The sequence below is a fragment of the Stegodyphus dumicola genome, chromosome 1 (assembly GCF_044657685.1).
Source record: "Stegodyphus dumicola isolate Sdum_Otavi_A_Nest chromosome 1, ASM4465768v1".
Lineage (NCBI taxonomy): Eukaryota > Metazoa > Arthropoda > Arachnida > Araneae > Eresidae > Stegodyphus > Stegodyphus dumicola.
In genome coordinates this window covers 59,943,802-59,967,119 of record NC_140768.1, presented here as the reverse complement: position 1 = coordinate 59,967,119, position 23,318 = coordinate 59,943,802, and the positions used below count along the sequence as shown (strand labels likewise).

The 23,318-nt window shown below is 33.3% G+C and overlaps 1 protein-coding gene across 3 annotated transcripts in view; it reads left to right on the top strand.

Moving 5' to 3' along the window:
* The window catches only part of LOC118187949 (glutamate receptor ionotropic, kainate 2-like), a 100,351-nt gene that overhangs the window by 16,053 nt on the left and 60,980 nt on the right, over nucleotides 1-23,318 (top strand). For all 3 annotated transcript variants that reach the window (XM_035358254.2, XM_085815182.1, XM_035358253.2), the window contains exon 3: nucleotides 10,798-11,049. In XM_035358254.2, coding sequence (XP_035214145.1) covers nucleotides 10,798-11,049 — 252 coding nt within the window. The remainder of the gene's footprint in view (nucleotides 1-10,797; nucleotides 11,050-23,318) is intronic.

The window sequence follows — 23,318 nt, the reverse complement described above, 5'->3', positions numbered from 1 at the left end:
TCCTCCGTAACAGCTGGCAAATATATAAATGAGCTTGAAAATAAAAGTGGTTTCAGAAGTAGACGACAATTATGATCTAAAATTTAAAAATTATTAACGAGCCTAGGACTCAAAAGACTTTTCTCGATTTCAAATTTTCTCCACACGCCCACCAGGGGCCGAACGGTAAAAGCCGTTGAACACTGCTAGTTCGGTCAGAGGTTCGAGTTCCGGCAAACGAGCTGGCTGCATAAAGGCTCGTTTCCACTACTGCGTACGAACGCGTTGCGTCAATTGAAGACACGCCTACGGCATCCGTACAAGCGTTTCCACTGCTGCGTATGCGTAAAATATTTTCATTTTGCGCCGCTAGGTGTCACTGTAATATTTTGGCGCAAGCAGTTCGCGAGTTACGACGCTGAACATCTGAATCTTTTCCGCTTAAGCGAGTATTGTTTGTTTTGGATTTGATATGGAATTTTAGATAAGTAAGGTTATAATGCATATTATGAACATCACGAATTCCATAGAAGCTGAAATAAATTTAAAAAAAAATTTTTGTGTTTCTAGAAGCCTTAAATATTATGAAATAATATATATATTATGAAAACTAAAATGTACTGTAGGTGAAAAAGTAAACAAATAAATAACATAAAATAAAAAAGTTAAAGGGATTAAAAAATAGTTGGTACTTTAAAAGTACAGAGCAACTGTAAGGAAAGGTTCACAATATTTAAGCAAAATTTGCTATGCTTGTATACCGCTGACTTCAGGGTCATAGCTGGATAATTTATTAGAAATCTCGTTTGTTTTAAAATGCACTATGGGCAGTTATATTTTATACATAATCCATAAAATATTATTTTTAATTTAAACATTTTTAATTCATATCTCTTTTTATACAAGAAGTTATAAAAATAAGATTTTTCTCTTTATATATACACACATTAGGTAAAGAAAATGGAAATATTTAATTAATTAATTCCTGCGCTTCTGCAGGAGAGGACTGAATTTAAAAGCAATTATTATAGTAATTTTTTGTTAAAAAAATGTTTAGGGCATTAATACCGTCTCATGTTAATTGGAATGAAAGTTTAGAGTCGTAAACATCCCAAAGTCTGAGCACATGTATATACATTCACATAAAAGTGAAACGAAAAAATATATATATATATCTGCAGGGTTTCAAAATAAATTAAATTTAAATAATTCTCTTGCGCCATTGCTGAAAGGAATGAAATTTGAATTTAACAAACATTTTCTATTCGTAAAAATTAAATTTAAATGAAATTTAATGCAAACAAATAAAGGATTAATTATTGCTGCGAACTAATATACAATATCATTTAAATTCTGAGAGCATATGTAAATCAAGTGCAAGCATCAAAATCCATGAATAAATATATAATTCCAAAAATTTATTTATCCTATTATTCACTTATGCATTTTTATAAGTTTTTTAGGATTAAATCTATCCTATTATTCATTTATGCATTTTTATAAATTTTTTAGGATTAATAAGCTAACCTCTTATTCACTTATGCATTTTTATAATTTTTTAGGATTGATAATCTATCCCATTATTCACTTATGCATTTTTATAAATTTTTTAAGGATTTTTGGAATTATATATTTATTCATGGATTTTGATACCTGCACAGCAATAATTAATCATTTCTTTGTTTGCATTAAATTTCATTTAAATTTAATTAACTTTAAATTTGCTTTTTACGAATAGAGAATGTTTGTTAAATTCAAATATATATGTACAGGATATGCTTTAAATTAGTATTATATAATTTTCAAACTTTTTTGCGGGAAAAATTTAAATAAATAAGAGCATAAATAAAACAATATATTTAATGCATATAATAATAGAAATAAATTATAAAACACGAATATAGATCAAATTGGAATAAAAAGGTAAGAAAGTTGCAGACATGGTGCAAAAAGCGTATGGGATTCGAACTCACGACTCCAAAAAGTGGACATCGTTACCATCAGCTTTACCACTAAGCTAGGATTACACGTAAGTCGCATGCATATTTTGGGTTATATACATCATCAAGTAAATCAATTCTTAAAACTTAAGTTTTTTGGTCCTATTTCACTTTGCTATTGTCTGAAAAATTCACCAGAGTTTGTTCTTCAGCTTTTAGTACATTTTTTGGAAAAATCATTATCTTTTAAAGTGGCGTTCCGATTGAAGTTAAACGGGCTGCTAAAAATATTATTTATTATAAATTATAAATTAAATTTGATAGCCTTTTAAATACTCCAGTTCATTGAAGAGTATGTTAAATTTGTATTTCCCTTTATAAATGTATCTTTTTGGATAACATATATTTGTAAGCACATGAAATATATTTTTAGCAGCCCGTTTAACTTCAATCGGAACGCCACTTTAAAAGATAATGATTTTTCCAAAAAATGTACTAAAAGCTGAAGAACAAACTCTGGTGAATTTTTCAGACAATAGCAAAGTGAAATAGGACCAAAAAACTTAAGTTTTAAGAATTGATTTACTTGATGATGTATATAACCCAAAATATGCATGCGACTTACGTATAATCCTAGCTTAGTGGTAAAGCTGATGGTAACGATGTCCACTTTTTGGAGTCGTGAGTTCGAATCCCATACGCTTTTTGCACCATGTCTGCAACTTTCTTACCTTTTTATTCCAATTTGATCTATATTCGTGTTTTATAATTTATTTTTATTATTATATGCATTAAATATATTGTTTTATTTATGCTCTTATTTATTTAAATTTTTCCCGCAAAAAAGTTTGAAAATTATATAATACTAATTTAAAGCATATCCTGTACATATATATTTGAATTTAACAAACATTCTCTATTCGTAAAAAGCAAATTTAAAGTTAATTAAATTTAAATGAAATTTAATGCAAACAAAGAAATGATTAATTATTGCTGTGCAAGTATCAAAATCCATGAATAAATATATAATTCCAAAAATTTATTAATCTTTAAAAAATTTATAAAAATGCATAAGTGAATAATGGGATAGATTATTAATCCTAAAAAATTATAAAAATGCATAAGTGAATAAGAGGATAGCTTATTAATCCTAAAAAATTTATAAAAATGCATAAATGAATAATAGGATAGATTTAATCCTAAAAAACTTATAAAAATGCATAAGTGAATAATAGGATAAATAAATTTTTGGAATTATATATTTATTCATGGATTTTGATGCTTGCACTTGATTTACATATGCTCTCAGAATTTAAATGATATTGTATATTAGTTCGCAGCAATAATTAATCCTTTATTTGTTTGCATTAAATTTCATTTAAATTTAATTTTTACGAATAGAAAATGTTTGTTAAATTCAAATTTCATTCCTTTCAGCAATGGCGCAAGAGAATTATTTAAATTTAATTTATTTTGAAACCCTGCAGATATATATATATATATTTTCGTTTCACTTTTATGTGAATGTATATACATGTGCTCAGACTTTGGGATGTTTACGACTCTAAACTTTCATTCCAATTAACATGAGACGGTATTAATGCCCTAAACATTTTTTTTAACAAAAAATTACTATAATAATTGCTTTTAAATTCAGTCCTCTCCTGCAGAAGCGCAGGAATTAATTAATTAAATATTTCCATTTTCTTTACCTAATGTGTGTATATATAAAGAGAAAAATCTTATTTTTATAACTTCTTGTATAAAAAGAGATATGAATTAAAAATGTTTAAATTAAAAATAATATTTTATGGATTATGTATAAAATATAACTGCCCATAGTGCATTTTAAAACAAACGAGATTTCTAATAAATTATCCAGCTATGACCCTGAAGTCAGCGGTATACAAGCATAGCAAATTTTGCTTAAATATTGTGAACCTTTCCTTACAGTTGCTCTGTACTTTTAAAGTACCAACTATTTTTTAATCCCTTTAACTTTTTTATTTTATGTTATTTATTTGTTTACTTTTTCACCTACAGTACATTTTAGTTTTCATAATATATATATTATTTCATAATATTTAAGGCTTCTAGAAACACAAAAATTTTTTTTTAAATTTATTTCAGCTTCTATGGAATTCGTGATGTTCATAATATGCATTATAACCTTACTTATCTAAAATTCCATATCAAATCCAAAACAAACAATACTCGCTTAAGCGGAAAAAATTCAGATGTTCAGCGTCGTAACTCGCGAACTGCTTGCGCCAAAATATTACAGTGACACCTAGCGGCGCAAAATGAAAATATTTTACGCATACGCAGCAGTGGAAACGCTTGTACGGATGCCGTAGGCGTGTCTTCAATTGACGCAACGCGTTCGTACGCAGTAGTGGAAACGAGCCTTAAGAGTTTCCGCATATTTCTCTGTTTGCAACGTGGATACGAGCCAGTTTCACCTAAAAAGACTTTCCCTTCCCTTTCCTTTTCCTTCCCTTTCCTGACATCTTTCCCTACCTTTTCCGTACGTGTCCTCCCTAAGAGCGAAGCACGTAATAAGTATATAGAAATGATTTCGTGATTGCATTCACGTTTGCTGCTTAGTGATTATCAGTTAAACTGATTCTTTAATTAAATACTGAAATATATGTTTGAAATCTGGACCTGTATTTAAGTATAACTATTTCTCTGTGATGGGGCGAACTTCTGAATTGCGATTGTTCTTTAGAATTGGGGATAATTTAAACCCTCTTCTAACTTCATAAACTAATAATAATTGTTTTTTAAAGCCGTAACACAGTGTAAACTAATAATTAACTAACTTGTACTAAATATTAATAATATTAACTAGTAATAATTCGAACAATTTACTAATTATTTATTACTATTTATTAATTATTATTACAATTTATTATTAATTATTAATTTGCTAATTAAAACTAGCATTAAAATTTCAAATTAGGTTATCATGCTAGAGATTTCCAGTAGTATCTCAATGCTTTTGATGAGCGAAAATAACGTGAAAATTCTAACACTGGAGACAGTTGTCAGCCAACATTAACTTTGGGCAGAGTTTCAGGATTATGACTAAATAAACAAAGCAAGAAACAGTTCGACCGACGCATATTAAATGAAATCCCTCATAATCCTAAAACGGAAAGCGCATGTTTTGTGAAGTGCGGGTATGAGAGACGGGTGACAAGTTTATTTTTAACCGAGTAAGATAAAAAAAAGGCGTCGTTAAAAAAAGAAATCGAGGTCCATTCTCTCCTTTTTGGCACTTGTTTACTGAGATAAAGTGCAGTTTATTTTGTGATGTTCGTGTATACCAGTGCTTCTTAATTTTTTTTTATTCATGATCCTTTTTATCATCGAAATAGTTTCGTGACCCCAGGTAAAGATATAAATATTTTCCGATGAATAATTTATTTCTTTGATAAAAAATATACACATGAAAAGAAGTAGTTTTAGGATTTGTTTCAAGTATATAAAAATTAATGAAAGAAAAAGCAAGCTTTTAATAAGACGGACGTGTTTGATGTTTATTGCATAACAAATTAAATGTAATATTTGACACTGCTGGACATAAAGCATCTTTAGTAGTTTTCAGCGTTGAACAACATTTGGATTTAATAAGCGTTAAAACTGAAAGAGTACTTGCATAAGTATGAGGTACGGAAAGTGAGGAAACCAGTGCTATATCAGAAATTATGGGAAATTCAGTTCTAACTTCAATTCGGGTTTTGAGTCAATCGATAGCCCAACAAATTACTTTTGAGCTTTATATGGCAGGTGATTAATGTTATTTATGTCAATCAATGTAATGTAAATACGATATCTGAATTTAATTTTTGCAACCTCAACATTTCGCTTTAGAGTCGCACTCTACATTTTAAGAAACGTTTGTGTATAGAACTCGCAACAGCGTAGCTAAAATATTTTTACAACTTTATTTTTATGGTGTTAAATATTCCAGAATTTTTTATGGCGGATTAAAAATCCAATTTCATTGTCAAATAATGCAATTAGTAATCTAGCTAAGTTTTAATATAACATGTAGGATACAAGACTATATGTATTATAGGGCATTCCAAAAATGAAAATATGGATTTTTATTTTCTCATGCATTTTCAGCAAACCTATGCAATGTTACGGTGAAAATTATCAGCCTGAAGACATACCTGCCTTTATGGAATTTGAAAATTTTTAAATAAGACAAAGATTTTTTAAAATGAGATTGTAAGCTACTCCAGATTTGCATTACATAAATGACACATCATATTTCAACAGAGTGTATTTTTAAAGATTATTACACATACTGTGGGGTTCTACCCTCTTATCTAACAACTAAATGTGGAGGAATCTAGTGAACAGTTAAGAGAATAACCCCTTTAGTTCAGTAACAGAAACATAAATTCGAGAAGGGTTAATTGCCCTTTGTTGCTCAAAATAAGAGTGAACAGTTGGCTCCTTTCTTAAGTCGTACAGCTTGGGCTTGAACTCAAAATAATAAGAAATAAGATTTAACTAATGCTTAACTAAAGAGATATAGCCGAAGTTATCAAATTTCTAAGTAGTCGTCCCCTAAATATCGAATTAGCTGGTGAAACTATCAAAGCCTGAGCGTAGTAACAACTTAGAGCGACGTAGTCAAAAGGCTAACGCGCGCTAGTCAGAAACTCTAAGGCTTTCTCTTGAAGTCAGTGGCACTTCGACTTAAATATTCATGACATGGATCATTTCGTGGACAAAGTCAAGGGACTGCGCAATGCCTAGTGTAGCGGTGATTTTTGGCGCAAAAATCGCTGCTACAAAAAGCCAAAATAACAAGTCAAAGAACGGTATCCATGTTTCCCCAAAAATCGTCAATTATGGAGCCCGTAAATATATTTTTACCAAAATATTTACGCAATTTTGATATTATTTTTTTACAAACATAATTTTATATTTACGTTTTTGATCATGTTTTATCTCTTAGAGGCAACTATTCTATCTGAGTTGTTTCATATTGTTCAAATTGTTTCAGTTGTATTCTCAATTTTGTAAAACTCCTGGTAGTTTTTTAATCAGCACCGTTCAGTTCAAGAGTTTTCTTTTCAGAATTTACAACTCTTTTCAAATTTACAACCGTACTTACATTACTGAGATTATCAATCCAATCTGTGTTATTGCCTATTAATAACACAGATTTGATTAAGGTTTCTTCTGCCTCACTTTCATTGTCAGTTTCTGTAATTCTTTTAACACATTCATAATCAGATATTATACACTTTGCCTCAATACGTTTTTGAATGACACATATAAAAATGAATTTTTCATAACTTCCCTTTCTGATCTCTCAAACATTAGCTACAGCTTGTAATTCCTCTAAGGTTTCCTTCACATTAAAGCAACATTTTCGTAAACAGTTTTCAGCAGATTTTAAGAAATTAAACACTGAATTCACTATAATGTGCATGGCCTCTAGCAGAGATATTAACTTACTTATTTCATTCGAAGTGCATTTTCACAAAATTTAGCTTTGTTCATCATTTTCAGAACATCTTTTCTGTAATAACATTTGAAATCTTTTATAATACCCTAGCCTAAAACCTGAATGGTAGAAATTGCATTCGAAAGAAGCCCCACTAATGTTTTTCAGAAAGAGGTGACAGGTGTGTGTGTGCTGAACAATAATGTAATCAGTAAAATTATTTTTTAGTTTTTCAGTTTGCTGTCTGTCAAGAAAGTTTAAATGAAATTCATTAAAAATAGATATTACTTGCCCTCCATGAGTTTTTGTTTCTATGTTATTTTAAAGATACATTGACTTCTTTAAAACATCGAGGTTTTCTGTTTTTGTCAATAGCCAGTGCTGTCGTCTTAATTTTTTAGTCCATATTGCCTATTAATAACACAGTAATTTGTTTCTTCAACTTCTTAAACTAGTTTATGTTTCACTTTTAAATATTAACGTGTGTTCTGGTAATGTTCTGTAACGCAGTCCAATTTTGTGTGTATTATAAATTTCACGTGGCTTGTATTCATTTACCAACTCAAGTAAAATGTCTTTTATTCAGTTAACAGTTGCATGATGATGATGCACCTCTTGCTTCTCCCAACGCAGTTTCTGATGAACCCCAGTGTTCAATGTTTCTTTCTCCAACTTATGGGCCATCTGTCAGTTGATACAAAATTCTCTCCTAGCATTTAACGAATTTATATAAAAGGCTCTAGAAATATAAAATATTTTAGTTTTATAACTGTAAGCCATTCTAGAAAAGCAATTTTCATTTTTACCGATTTTCTACCTTTTTTTTATGCCCTTCCATGAAATATTTGCATTTTTCATTGTTCTTCATTTATTATGATTCCTATTTTAATAAAAATCCACAGTGCTGTTTGCGAAACTCCCAATTTCAGTGTAGTTTTTCCTCTGGCTGGAATTTCCAAGAAGATTATAATATTTTAAGAATTTAACTATTTCTTTTAGACTTAATTCTTTTCGCTATGCATTTTTGACATGTTACAATCTAGAGCACATCATATTTAAAAAATGCTTCTTTCAGTGATTTATTTCTTCAAATTAAAAAAAAATCAAGTTTCTAGCCATAAAAAAGATTGTCCTTTGTCTGTGTCGTTGATCTGCCATTTCTTGATTGCACGCATAACCAAATGCTTTCTTTGCTTTTCTTCAGCGTGCATTAATCATTTCGTTTCACTTCAAACACTGATAATGTACGGTAATATTAAGAAGCATTGTGTTCCTTTTTTTTAGAACTATCTGTTAACGTTATGCATCTATCCCAAAGGGAAAATTTTGAATATGGAAACTTTAAAAGATGGGTTGTCTAAGGGTATGCCCTTCTATTTTTATTAGCTGGTATTCGAGAACGAACCCCTACTCATTTACAATGCCTCAAGAGGATTCTCTTTGTCAATCTTAAGTAAGGAATTTCTTCCCCTTTGAAGTCCAGAGAGAACAAATAATTTATAGAAAGAAATATTTAACAAGTACAGGGATCGGGTTAGTAGAATCGCTCAAACCCATTTTGTTGAAACTTTATACACCTGAACGATAGCTACGGTCCACAATATGTTAAACGGATGAATTATGAAAATTTTGACAGGCACGAATAAGGATATTCTGGCAAGTCTTTTGTTAATCTCTGTTTTATAAGCGACAGTTTGGTTTAGTTTATTTTAATTACGCCTTATAGACACGTGGACACCACACGTCATCCTTGGTTCGCCCATTTTTGTTGCATTTCGTTTAGATCTATTTCCTGGAATTTTTTAGAGATATATTTCTCATTCAATTAATTGAGTTCTTACGTCGCAGAAGAGCAAAAGTACATAAAAATTCACAACATCTTCATTGAAATTTGTAAAATAAAAAAATCTGAAAGGTTTCAGATTTTAAATTACGTCCAAAGGGGCATTTTTTAACATTTTGTCTGTGACCTTTATTTCTTAAATATCACGTTCTTCGCACTTAAACCATAAAATTCCGTTCAAGAGCAATATCTCAAAATAGTTTTAAATTGAGCATATCCTTTGGAATTTCTGATAAACAGTCTCACTCGCTGGAGATAAAATAATTTTTTCTCTACAACGCTGCCATGGCTCGCTTTGAAATCCTTGACTTTGTTAATCAAAAATTTGTTAAAGATTTACAAAGTATGAAATTGATAACAAAACAAATTCCAAATTTCAAATTTGGGCTTCCACATGCCCATATTCGCAGTAGGATTACGTCAATCAAAACTCGATGGCTCTATGTACCGTTGTTTTATCACAATGCGAGAAATATACATACATTTATTCAGACTTTTCATTATTTAATTTCTTCAAATATAATGCAGGACTCTTAAGATTTGGCGGCAACAGTTTGAAAAGTGACACGGACATTTATAGTGAACCAACGCAAAATCGCAAAACGAAAACAATAGTCCTTGAGGGCCAAAGCCCTTTGGACTAATAAAAACACTAAATACAGTTAAAACAGTTAAAAAACAATTTTCACAATTAAAATTACAGTTTCTACGCAAAAACTAGGAATTTGGCCATCGGGCAAAAAGACAGAGTTTTGGGTTCTAGAACTGAAAGTTTACTTTTGGTCCCTTTCGGCACAAAGACATTGAACGTGCAGAAACTAACTTAATTCACGATTCTGAGTTTCAGATGTAAACAAATGGCCGTTTGTAAGGCTTAACTCGCCACTTAAACTTTCAGTTGCTGAAAATTCTACAATTGCATGCGGATTAACTAAAGGAATAAAAACCTTAATAGGGACATAGAAAAGACATAATTCAATCACTTTTAAAGCAAAATATGCACAATTTACCAGCATGTAAGAATAAAAAACTAACCTTACAGAAGCAGGTAACAGAGTGAGAATATACATATATATTTATATACTACTGGTGCAGTCGACTGCAACGAAAATGTGAGGTGCACAAGTACATGTTATAGCAGTCCCACATACAAATTTCAACGTTCTATGGCTACTGTTCTTGAGTTATGCAAGATACATACGTACATACGTACAGTCATCGAGAAAATATCTCTTCTGAATTCAATTTAAATCCATTTTACAATCCTTTCTGGCAAAACAGTGCTTTATTTTGTTCGTACCTACAGATTTCCCGCAAAAACATCTTCCGTATGATTTCGAGAGCAGATGAAATGGATATTTTCGTTGAAATATGATACCCGAATAATTTAAAATACTTCCTTTACTTCGTATGAGGAAGTAAAAATAATAGTTTTATTTTATCATCAAAATGAGAAGCACTAATTGCAGTAGTTAAACACAGATCTTAGTCTTCCTTCTAATATTAATTTATTTAATAATTATTAGGCCCTTGAGATTAACTAATTGCTTCAATTTCAGTGTGTAGACTACTCCAGAAAGGTGTGGCTGCTATTTTCGGACCACAAGATCACTTAACTAGTCTCCACGTCAGATCTATCTGTGATGAAGTGGAAGTGCCTCACATTGAGATGAGATGGGACTACAAATATTCGAGGGACGATTTATCCATCAACCTTTACCCAAGCTCTGAAGTCCTCAGTGAGTCTTATGTTGCGATGATTAAAACTTTGGGATGGCAGAATTTCACTCTTATCTATGAGGATAAAGAAGGTAAGCACTAATTTAATTAAAGTATCTAGAAATATATCTGCGCAATTATCAATATTAGTACATCAAAATGATAGATCATTTCAACCAAAATAAAAGCACTATTAAAATTTAGCAAGTTTTCTTGGTAACAAATTTATTATTTTAATTTAAAGATTATAAAAATTATTAAATAATAGTAAAATGTAAATTAATGATTAAGATGCAATGTTTCAAACGTCTGGTTAAGAGTTCCGACTAACCAGTTTACATTTCAAGAGCATCAGATTATTTATGAAGGTTATTGAAATAACTTAGTTTCAGGAAAAATAATAAGATGTTTCATATACTGTTCATTTAAAATATCTCACTAAATTCTTATTGTCTTTGAAGACAATTAAGAATTTTGTCAAAGAATTTGGTGATAATTTTATAGTATGAATGCAATTAATTTTTTAAATTGTTATGTTATTAAGGTACATATATTGTGTCTAATTATGAAATGGCTTTATAATTATGCAAACGTTGACTTCCTGTATAAGGTAAAATCCGTTCAGACAAAAACAAATCTAATTTTCTAGTCTGAAAAACGAATTTACGTATCGTCTTTAATACAATGTCAGTCATTGATCGATTGCAATAGAAAATAATGACAACTAAGACTTATTGTGCCTTCAACTTGTGTATGAAGTTCAAAATAACAAACACAAATTTACTCCCATTTTCTAGGTCGAGCAATAGCAAACACACTCATTCAGTCGGGTGATCTAAGCTAAGCAGGTCTAAGCAGCGGCCGAGCGGTAAAGTCGCTGAACGCTGGTAGTTAAGTGCAGGTTACAATCCTGGTGAACGGCCATGGTCGTTTTCGGGGTCTTCCCTATGTATAACATGTATACGAAACAGTTTCCTTTAGACAGTCCTTAACGAAGGCATCCATCGCTTTAAGCTGATAGCCCTCAAGTATTGTGCCGTAATCAAATAAATTAAACCATACCATGGCGGATCCACCTCCATGCTTGGCAGTTGGAAGGACACATTCACGATCATACGCTTGTGCAGGTTTCCGTGCACGTAGGGAAAAGTGTGAAAGATGGTTATGACCATATAAATGTCTTCCACTTATAACGTTGCGCGCCTCCAACTTGCACGCAACCAAGAGGTGACTGTGAAAACTTGTATAAAAGATAGAGCCTTGTGAAGGGTTTAAGTCCCTTTTTATTCAACGTAATAAATTACAATTGCGTTCTCTTGACGCTTACAGACCCTGCCAACTCGGCAGTCAAATAAAAATAATAACCTGAAAAGAAACTAAAGACAAAATTCTAACTACGAGGTTCTCTAAAATAACTAACTCACCGCGTTTTACAATACCGCTGCTAATTCAGCAGACTTGAAGCTCACTGGAACGATTAACACTACTTCCCGCCAAGCACATAGGCCGAAACGCGGGGTCCTTCAAATTCTCGCTAACTACCTCCGCGCTCGCTAAGTAAGAAATCTCTCACACCGAACTTGTTTCCTTCTATTTAAATCAGAATACTTCCGCTGATAATTTGAATCCTTGCGCGTTCTACTCAAATTTACATATTCTGGCATTGGCAGTTCAAGGGGAAAGTAAGGCTTGACAGGAAAGATAGTTTAAACTTAAAATAAATGTTAGTTAAAATAAATATAAACCCTACATTTGCCGCTGCCAGAATTTGGAAAACTTGGAAGCAGGTCCTACAAACGACCTGTTGTAAGTTTCTCTAATTCTGAACTAACTGGCGAGAACCTCGTTTACACAAAAAAAAATCTTATGTAACAATTATATACTAAAATTCTGTTGCTCGTTATAACTTTCTTCTTACAGCAACTTTTCCTGGACTTCATCAATCAATCTTGGTCTTTCCTTCCAGCATCTGGAAGGAATAAGTATCAGTATCTTTCTAAATACATTATAATTTACACTTTCTTGACACAATAAATTTTTGTTTTTAAACGATTCGTTTTTTTTAGTTATTGCTTACTTCACATTCATTCAATTTTTCAAGCATTAATTTAACTTTACCCTGGCTCTCCACCGTGTGTGGTGTCAAACGGGAATATTCGTGTTTTAGTCTTACAACACTTCCCCTAACCACCATGATTTGTTAGAATTCAACGACCAAATAGACACACCTTACTCGACATTCTACAACTCAATGAGCTACTTTAATATTCTTAAAAATTCAAATGTAGGTGGAGAACCCTACAAAACACATTCATTCTAACTTCCCCCTCATTCATCTTTAAACATGCAGGCTTTCGCTCTAAAGCATGACTTTACAGTTTAATACTTAAATTTTGACTTCATTGCTTTTAAGCATTCACTTTTAGCATCTACAATTTTATGCTTCTAGACTAAATTCTACTTTTACATACCATTCAAGTATTTACGTACATTTACAAAATTTTAATACATATGATTTTTACAATTTACCATAAAATGAATAAGAGAAAATAAATTTTTACTTTACTCATTCTTCGCCAAGCTGGCGGCACTGAAACTAAAATTCTTATTAGTACAAGAATACGAAGTTATTTTTATCTTCGGCCAAATTTTGGCTTTAACATAACAGAATTAGTCTTTCGACCAACAGAAACTGCTTGTTTTTAGCTTTTACACTTAAAATAATACTTTTGCCTTAGCTAAATAAAGTAAAACAAAACTAAGTCTCAACCGAGACATATTGACTTTCGTCAAAACATAGAACTTCGTATTTATGCATAACATTTCGGAACAAAAGAGAAAAAAAATTATAGAAGGTTTTAACTTATCTTTGAGTTTTCGATGCTTGAAACTCCGTCATCCGTTTTTGGCAAAATTGATCCCAAGTTAGAGGTTTCATGGATGTCAATCTTCTCCTTATTGATCTCCGAGTGTCGTCCACGTTGCTTTTCCTTTTGCGTCCTCTACATGCTGGCCTCTTGACGGAGTAATCGTCTGGTTGTTGGCCTTTCCGTTTCTGCCTGGGACGGCTGGTCTTGACGTCCTCCGGTCTGGAGTCCTTCTTGAATTTCTTCTGTTCCTCGTATTTTTGTGCCTCCTGTTGGCGTTTCAGTTTCCGGAACGGCGGCCTTGCTGGCACCTGACTCTGTGGCCGTGTGCGCGTTCTCCTTGATGTGTAATTTCTCCTGCTATCCTTTGTAGGTGGTGTTTTTCTCTTTACCACGGTTTCTTTACCCGGTGCATCTGTATTTTTGTTTTTCTTAAACGCTGGAGTTTGAAAATTATTTTTTCTTTTTGATACCGACGTCGGGGTTGTAGAAGTGCTAGGTCTCTCTTCAGTTCTCTGTTTCTTGGGTGGTGGAATAGTTGTTGTAGTCTCTGATTCTTCTACTTCGTTTAGACTTGAGTCCTGCAAGAAACTTTTAAGGATTTCAAAATCATTTGGATTATAGTATTTTTTCACCTGGTCGGGACTTGCTTTACAGATTTCCCCTCTCTCGTTCTTAAGATATAAGACTACTCCTTTGATTTCCTGAATTACATAGGGGCCTTCAAACTTTGGAGCTAGCTTTGCCATAAAATTGTCCGGGGCACTTGATAAAGAAAATTTCCGCTTCAATACTTTATCCCCAACTTTAAAATCTGCTTCACGGCGTTTTCTATCGTAATATAGTTTCTGCCTATTTCTTGCCGTATCCGAGGTTTTAAGCGCCTGATCAATCAACTTTTGCACATCTTTTTGTTTAAACTCCTGCTCTCTTTGTTGCACAAAGAATAATTTATCTAAAGGCGTAATTAACTTTCTGCCTAAAAATAATTCTGCTGGAGTTTTTCCCGTAGTATCATGATGTGCCGTTCTTAAAGCATAAGCTAATTCATTTATGTAGCCATCCCAGCGCTTGTGATGTGTGCTCACGTAACTGCGAATTATTTTTACTATGTTTTTATTAACTCTTTCTGCTATGTTAGCCTGTGGTCTATACGGAACCATTTTGATATGGCGTATGCCAAGTCCATTGCATATGTTTTCAAATATTTGACTAATGAATTGTTTTCCGTTATCGCTAATGACTTTTATCGGTGCACCGTATTTGAAAATGTATCTGTGTAAGAATGCATCTGCGACTGTTTTGGCTGACGCGCGTTTAAGTGGAACAATTTCTATCCATTTTGAAAAATGATCTACTATTACTAAAAGAAAACGATTTTTATTTAACTCGCTCTGGGGGAAGGGACCAAGAAGATCTATGCCTAAAATTTCATTCGGAAATGTAGCGCGAATGCTATTTAAGTACCCGGCCGGGCTGTAATTAATATCATTTATTAATTGACATTGATTGCAGGACCTGACATACGCCGTTACTATTTTGTATAATTGCGGGAAATATACCGCCTCGCGTACCCTTTTTATAGTCTTTCTGACCGCGAGGTGGCCCGCTGTTTTTTCTTCGTGCAACTCCTTCAAAATGCTTAATCGAAGCGAGGCTGGGATGACTGGCTTATACTCAAGATTTTCGTTTGTTGTTTTCGTATAGAATAATAAATTATCTATTATTTCATACTTTTTTGCTCTATTTCTTATCGCATCGATATCTGTGTGCTCAAAGCTTTCGGGGTCTTTCAAATAAGCATAGATATTTCCAAATTCAGGATCAGCTTTCAGTTCAGTAATAACCGTATCTCTAGAATCTAAAATTTTTGAAGTCAACACAGCGCATTTAAGTTCATTTCCTTCATCGTCCAGTTTTATACGAGAAAGTGCGTCAGCTACATTGTTTTCCTTACCCGGTTTATATTTTATTGTGATATTATATTCTTGGAGTTTTAAAGCCCATCTTATTAACCTGGGCGTTAGGTTTTTCCCCGAGTAAAGTCTACCAACAGCCGCATGATCCGAAAAGACTGTTACTGGCGATTTGCCGAAATAAACTCGAAATTTGTGTACAGCCATTAATACGGCTAATGTTTCTCTTTCTGTAGCTGTATAATTCCTTTGTGTCTGATTCAATGTTTTACTAAAAAATGCCAGCGGATGGTTATTTTGCATAAGAACCGCACCCACCGCATAGTCTGACGCATCTGCTGCAATTTCCAGGTTTTCGTCCCCCTCAGGGAATTTTAAAACAGGGGCATTAATAAGCGCTTCTTTTAATCTTTCAAAAGCTGTGTTAGCTTCCGCTGTCCACGTAAATTTAGTCCTTTTTCTTTTGATTACTAAGAGTGGTTCAATAATATTAGCGAAATCTTTTATGAAAGATCGATAGTAAGAACATAACCCAAGGAACGAAGAAAGTTTCTTGGCGGTGTTGGGCGGTGGGAAATTCTTAATAGCTTTTATTTTTGAATCTTGCGTTTCTATACCCTTTTGCGAAATTTTATAACCGAGATATTTAAGTTCTTTAGTTGCGAACTTGCATTTTGAGGCGTTAATTGTAAGACCGGCCTCTTTTAATAATTAAAAAACTTGTTCGAGGTCATTAATGTGTTGTTCCAACGTACTGCTCGTTATAATTATATCATCTAGATAAATTAACGTTGATTTTCCTAGGACAGGCTTTAGAACAATGTCCATAGCTCTCTGGAATGTTGATGGGGCCCCACACAACCCAAAGGGCATGCGTAAAAATGCATAAGTGCCCGATGTTGTTATAAACGCGGTTTTATGTATATCTTCGGGTCTCATAGCTATTTGATAGTAGCCAGACGTTAAGTCCAAAGTAGACATATATCTTGTCGATTTGATCTGTCTAATGATCTCGTCTATAACCGGCAAAGGGTAAACTGGAAATTTGGTAATACTATTTAGTTTTCTGTAATCAATAGCAAACCTCCAGGCCCTTTTATCCGAAGGAGGAAACTCGTTCTTTTTCCTACATAGTACGACTGGACTCGCGTACTCACTATTTATGGGCGTTATTATTTTATTCTTTAACATCTCCTGAATATGTTCTTCGATGATTAGGTCTTTTTGTTTATCATAACGATACGGTTTAGTCCTACAAGGTTTTTCGGCATTTAATTGAATCTTGTGAGTTATTATTTGGCAGTTTCCTGGTTTTTCTGAAAACAAATGAGAAAAATTACTCACCACTTGCTGTATTGCTTTACTTTCATGGTCATTCAGATGGCTAAGGTCCAATTCAGGTGTCTCCACAGGTTCCACCACCCTCTGGTCCATCTCCAACACCACGGAACTATCTTGAAAATTTAATTTGGCCCTCGCGGCCCTTAAAAAGTCCATACCTAAAATAAGAGAGTGTTGCAGGTCTTTCACCACAAAAATTAATACTTTGAGATTTTCCTCTTTTACCTGTAAGTTTAATGATAATTTCCCGATGCAGTGACATGTTTTTCCTTGCGCCGCTATAATTTCCGTATTTCTGGTTTTAAATAGTCGTATCCTATAAAAATTCTTTTTGAAGAAATTTTCACTCATAAAATTTCCTTCTGCTCCTGTATCGATGAGGGCTTCTACTGGTACATCGCCAACCAGGACTTGTATAATTGGTAGCTGTGAGTTTTTTACGATGACCGTGTTTAAATATCTATTTGAGGGTTTTTTTAAAACTTCCGGGGTCTGGACCCTCCCATTCACAGGCCCCTCTACTCGTTTAAAGCTTTCCTTTCAATCTGTGTCCTCTGGGTACGCGGATGTTTATTTTCAAATTTTCTTTTTGGGCCTTGACCTTCGAGTTTCGATGCGTTAGCTTGATAGTTCTTTCCCCCATAAGAGCGATTTCCATTTCTGGTTTCCTCCTTCCTTCGGGTACTTTGAGAATATGTTTCCCCTCTCGCTTTTTCCGCTATTCTGCGATTTTGAAACTTCACCGCCAATTCGAAAAGTTCCTGCAATGTGGTTGGGTTTCTAATTTCAAAGTAGTCTTGAACAGCGGGTAACAATCTTGGTAATATTATTTCAATAATCTCCGCATCGGGTTTCTTTCCATACAGCATATCCGTTAGCTTGATTTTTCGTAGAATAAAGTCCGTCAATTCTGCTGTTTCCCGTTGATAGAAACTATATAGCTCGGCTTCCAGCCGTGCGCGATCTTTCACTATGGGGAAGGCCTTTACTAACGATTTTTTGAAATTTTCAAATATATATGTCGGGCTTCCAAATTCCCCTAATAGAAATTTGCCTATGTTTTTCCACCATAGCGCGGCCTGTCCTCTTAGTGCTGATGTGGCGATGGCAACTTTTTGTCTTTCAGGCACAGGGTAGAGCTGAAAGTGGTTTTCTAGACCTAAAAATACCGCCACCGAATTTTTTCCGTCGAAATGGACGTTTGGCTTGATTGATGCTCTCAAAGTCTGGACCAGGTATCCAAATCCTTCTAACTGAGTTGTCATTTCTTGGTGTTGTCCAGCGGCTTCCATCCAATTTTCGGCCATTTCAGTTCGATAATTGTTCGGGCGCCAATATAACGTTGCGCGCCTCCAACTTGCACGCAACCAAGAGGTGACTGTGAAAACTTGTATAAAAGATAGAGCCTTGTGAAGGGTTTAAGTCCCTTTTTATTCAACGTAATAAATTACAATTGCGTTCTCTTGACGCTTACAGACGGTGCCAACTCGGCAGTCAAATAAAAATAATAACCTGAAAAGAAACTAAAGACAAGATTCTAACTACGAGGTTCTCTAAAATAACTAACTCACCGCGTTTTACAATACCGCTGCTAATTCAGCAGACTTGAAGCTCACTGGAACGATTAACACTACTTCCCGCCAAGCACATAGGCCGAAACGCGGGGTCCTTCAAATTCTCGCTAACTACCTCCGCGCTCGCTAAGTAAGAATATCACACCGAACTCGTTTCCTTCTATTTAAATCAGAATACTTCCGCTGATAATTTGAATCCTTGCGCGTTCTACTCAAATTTACATATTCTGGCATTGGCAGTTCCAGGGGAAAGTAAGGCTTGACAGGAAAGATAGTTTAAACTTAAAATAAATGTTAGTTAAAATAAATATAAACCCTACACACTTATAAACAGACCAGGTTTTATGTTTATGGCATCACTGTAGACGACGGTTGGCATCAAACAGGTGTGACAAGTGACTTGGGAATTGCTGTTTTGCCGTAAATTTTCAGTTTATGAAGATGCCTCCTAACTGTAATTATTGACATTGGAGACCAGAGGCTGATTCAACTCTGCGGTCACATTGGTTACAGTTATTTTCTATTTAGACATTACAATCCTCTTCAATACCCGCCGGTTTCTTTTATTCAGCTTCTCCTTCCGTCCACTATTTTGCATTGCCCAGCCCTCCTTGTCGCCCTATGTGTACGCTGTTAAGACTTTAGACAGCGTACCTTTAGAAACGTCTAATAGTTGGAATGTTTCGGTAACAGTTGCTATAGGTAGTCGCGCTACTACAATTTAGTCTCTTTAAAACTCTGTGAGGTGGTGCCTTTTACGCTTTTGACAAAAATTCAAGATGTTTATAACTTCACTAAAACTAGTTCATCTTACGCATAATAAGTGATTTTTCTATTAAAAAAAAACTGGTAGCTAGGATTATATTTAAATGCTAACGAAGCACATTCTTAAATGCCACTTTTATTTACAAGTGTTTCCATTATTTTGATAGCCACCTGTAATGATATTATGCTTGAGTAACTGTAAGTGAGCGCGAGTGATCGCATGAAGACGTGGGCCACCATCGGTTATCATGGATGATTTCGTTTTCTGTGAAACGCAAGCCTCTCAACGACAACCAGTTACATTATGAAAATTATAGAGGCTGAAGTTATGCATATACTGTATATACTGTACTTTTCTTGCAGTACATTCTTAGCGTTATGTTCAAACAAGACGACGCCCTAGTCTGTATTGCCTAGACTAGAAAAGCCGCAGCCCAACATTGTTTTTTTCTAACCTACCAATTCTTCAGAAAATAATTATGTATGGTATATCATCAAGCAGAGTTTCAGCGAACTAGAACTCTTGTTTTCAGCAAAACCAATGAGCTATGTACTCGAACTGAAACAGTTTGGCAAGTAAATATTCCAAGAAATACATTTTTCACTCATTTTGCTCCATGACGTATAGTAGTTCATATTTTTGTTGCGGAGTGCTTCACAGATCCTGATTTTGAGCCAATAAAGCAAAAATATTTATGAACGTTTAATCGTTGTGTTACCATTAGTAATATATGGTATAAATTTCTAACTTGATGATTCTTTCAAGATGTTCAGTTTTTAGGTCAAGGTGGGACTTAATTTCTTTCTATTATTTCTCTTTTGAACCGAGAGGTTGCTTTGAAGTTCTTTAATTTTAAAACACCGTTTTGGTTTTATGTTTTGAAACAGTGAATATTTACTCATGTCAATATGACAGTTTTTTACATGTACAAATACTTTTAACTCATTAATCATATGCACAATATTTTTACCATTTTCCTTATTCCATTATGCATTTATTTTACAAGACCGAATTTTTCAAATATTTCATTGAATTTTGCCGCTATGTTCAAAGAATTTTGTAAGTTTTCTTTTAAAGTTCTATTACTTTTAGAAGAATTTATTCTTTTTGTGTTTTTAAAACACTCTTTTGGCATCAAAATTATTAACAGCTTAATTTAGTTTAAATATCACGCTGAATAACAATCAAAAACAAAGCCCAACATTAAGAATCAGCGTAAATTAAAAAAAGGTTTTTGCAATACTAGTTTTGATAGTTTTTGAACTATGTTCTTCAGCCGCTAAATGCAAATGAACTCCCCCCCCCCAAAACTACTACTGTAAAAATGTTTTAAAAATTTACTCTGATTCTTAATGTTGGTCTTTGTTTTTGATTATTAACAGCTTATCAAATCATCGAAAGGTTTCTTCATATAATATTAAATACTAGCGAAAGTACCCGATACCATTTTAAATTAGATTGTGATACCGCTGTAACCCTTCTCTAATAACGATGCAAAAAATACGATTCATATTCATACATTTCTCAATCTGATGCGATACGGAACCGACATAAAAAATTTCGATAGACAAATAAACCAATTTTGTCTCATTATATCAGCAATAATAGCACGTAGTTTTTAACGATTTTCATCCTTCTAATCAAATGGTAGGACCTCAAGTTCCATCCAATATTGCACCTATATTCAATTTTAGCCGATTAAATGTGGCCAAAAAATTGATCATAATTGATCAGAGATCAATAACACGAGCAAGCAATCAAACACACAAACAGGCATTCTTCTTTACATATATACATTTTGTAAAAATTACAAATATTTGATTAAAAATAGAGCAGTGGCAACACTTCTGGAAATAAAGGAGAATTTTATTTCCAACGTGCGAGATTGTTGACACTCGGAAAAATAAGGGAGAAAATTAGCGTTTTAAAGAGTTTTTAATTAGTATCTCCAATTTTCAGCTTTTCTGTTTAATGATAGAACCCATTTAGCTGTTTTGGAAAAAAGTGGACTTCGACCTTTTCCAGGACCCAGAAAGAATTGTAGAAAGTTTGGTGACGATAGCTTTAGTAGTGACTGAGTTATTGACTAACAAACAAACACACAGACTTTCTTTTATATATATATAGATTATTTTTCATCATTTGGATATTTTATTTTAAATTATAGTTAGCTTCATATTTGTTTCTTGCCTACTTAATTTTCACGTGTATGGATCTTAACATCTCTGTGCGGTTACGCATACTCGTTCATCTACATCTACACTAGTAGCAGAAATCAAGATATAGAAATACATGTGCTGACATGTTAAGTTGATTGATTTCCGAAAATAATTTTCATGGACCTCGAAATTTTCTGCGAAAGGTTTGAAAATTGGAGATTCTAGAGAGTTTGAAACACTCTAGAATATTACTCTTTCAATATCAATAGTAATAATTTCCTAGCAAGTGTAACGTTTATCAGGGAACTTTTTGTCTAAAAAGATTAAAATTGGAAATAACTGAGCAGAGATACTAAAATCAGAGATAAATTCAAAAAGTTATAGTTCAAAACGTAAAGAAATGCTTAGTTTAACGGAAAGCATGATATGATTCAATTTATAAAAATTCTTATTTACAGAAAAGCATGCTATACATATGCTGGCATGAACCACTAGCAAAGTTTCAAGTTCTAAGAACTTGTGGTTCCGAGGGTTTTGATTTAAAATTTTATTTTAGCAATACCCTCAGAATATGTAATTGCTAATATATTTCCGTACGTATGAGGACCCCATTCCAAGTAATTTGATTCTACTCCGAAATTCCAAAATCCAAAGTCCTGTGTGTTAAAAAATATTCCAAAGTTCTGTGTGTGCTTTAAGATTGTCCTGTGTGTGCTTTCAGATTCTTACGAAAGACATCTGATTCTGAAAATTACATTATGCACAATATTTTACATTTAATTTAATTTTACATTTAATAAGAGCTATTTTTCTAAAACAGCAATGTGGAATTATCAATCAAATAGAAATTCTTGTCAGGACAATCAGGGCCTAATTACCGCTTAGGCCCACAAAGCCCACCTGTAGAGAGCTAGCTGTAGAGATCTCCAAAATCATTCTATTAAGCCCTCATAATTTGTTTCTGTTATAAGGGAAATGGGAATTAAGGGCACAAGAAAGAATAATTTATCCAGAGCCTCAGATATTCTCATTCAAGGCTTTATAACAAAATGTGATCTTAAGCGTGTCCGCAAAGGAAACAAATCGCATGCTGCAAGGCTGAATGACTTTGGAGGATACCTCTGTAAGCTATGTCCTCGGATCCATTGAAACTGATTTAACGCAGTGGGGGGTAATTCTTTAAAAAATTATGACTAACGTACTGAGAGTTTTATAAAATTCTAAGGTAATGTTTTCCATTCTATATATACTAAATTAAAACAGTGTCCAGCAGCGATCGAGCGGGTAAGAACGCTGAATACTGGTAGCTTGACCTGTGTTGGCCGTTGTGCTGGCTGAAGGGGCAGTTTTTGTAACATTCGAAGTTTAATAGATATTGAATTACGCTCATTTAAATTTGGGCTAAAGGTTTTGATTCGCCCTACACCACAGCGGTATTGTTTTAGTTCATTTCTGTAACCATATGTTTTTAAAAAAGAACAACTATGCAAAAGTTGATAACAAAACGTTATGCTAAATAAAATTCATTCTCAATCGAAGTGAAATAAATCAAATGAAAATTTAGGTTCTTTGACTCAATTTACTGTAAGTTGATTTTAACGTTCTAAAAGAAATGAAGTGTGATGTTGTGTACTACTCCTAGTCGCAAATCGTAATGATAGAACCCATTTAGCACTTTTTAAAATTTTTTTGATACCAGAGTAAACAAAGAAACGTTTCAAAAGTCTGTAAAATATTT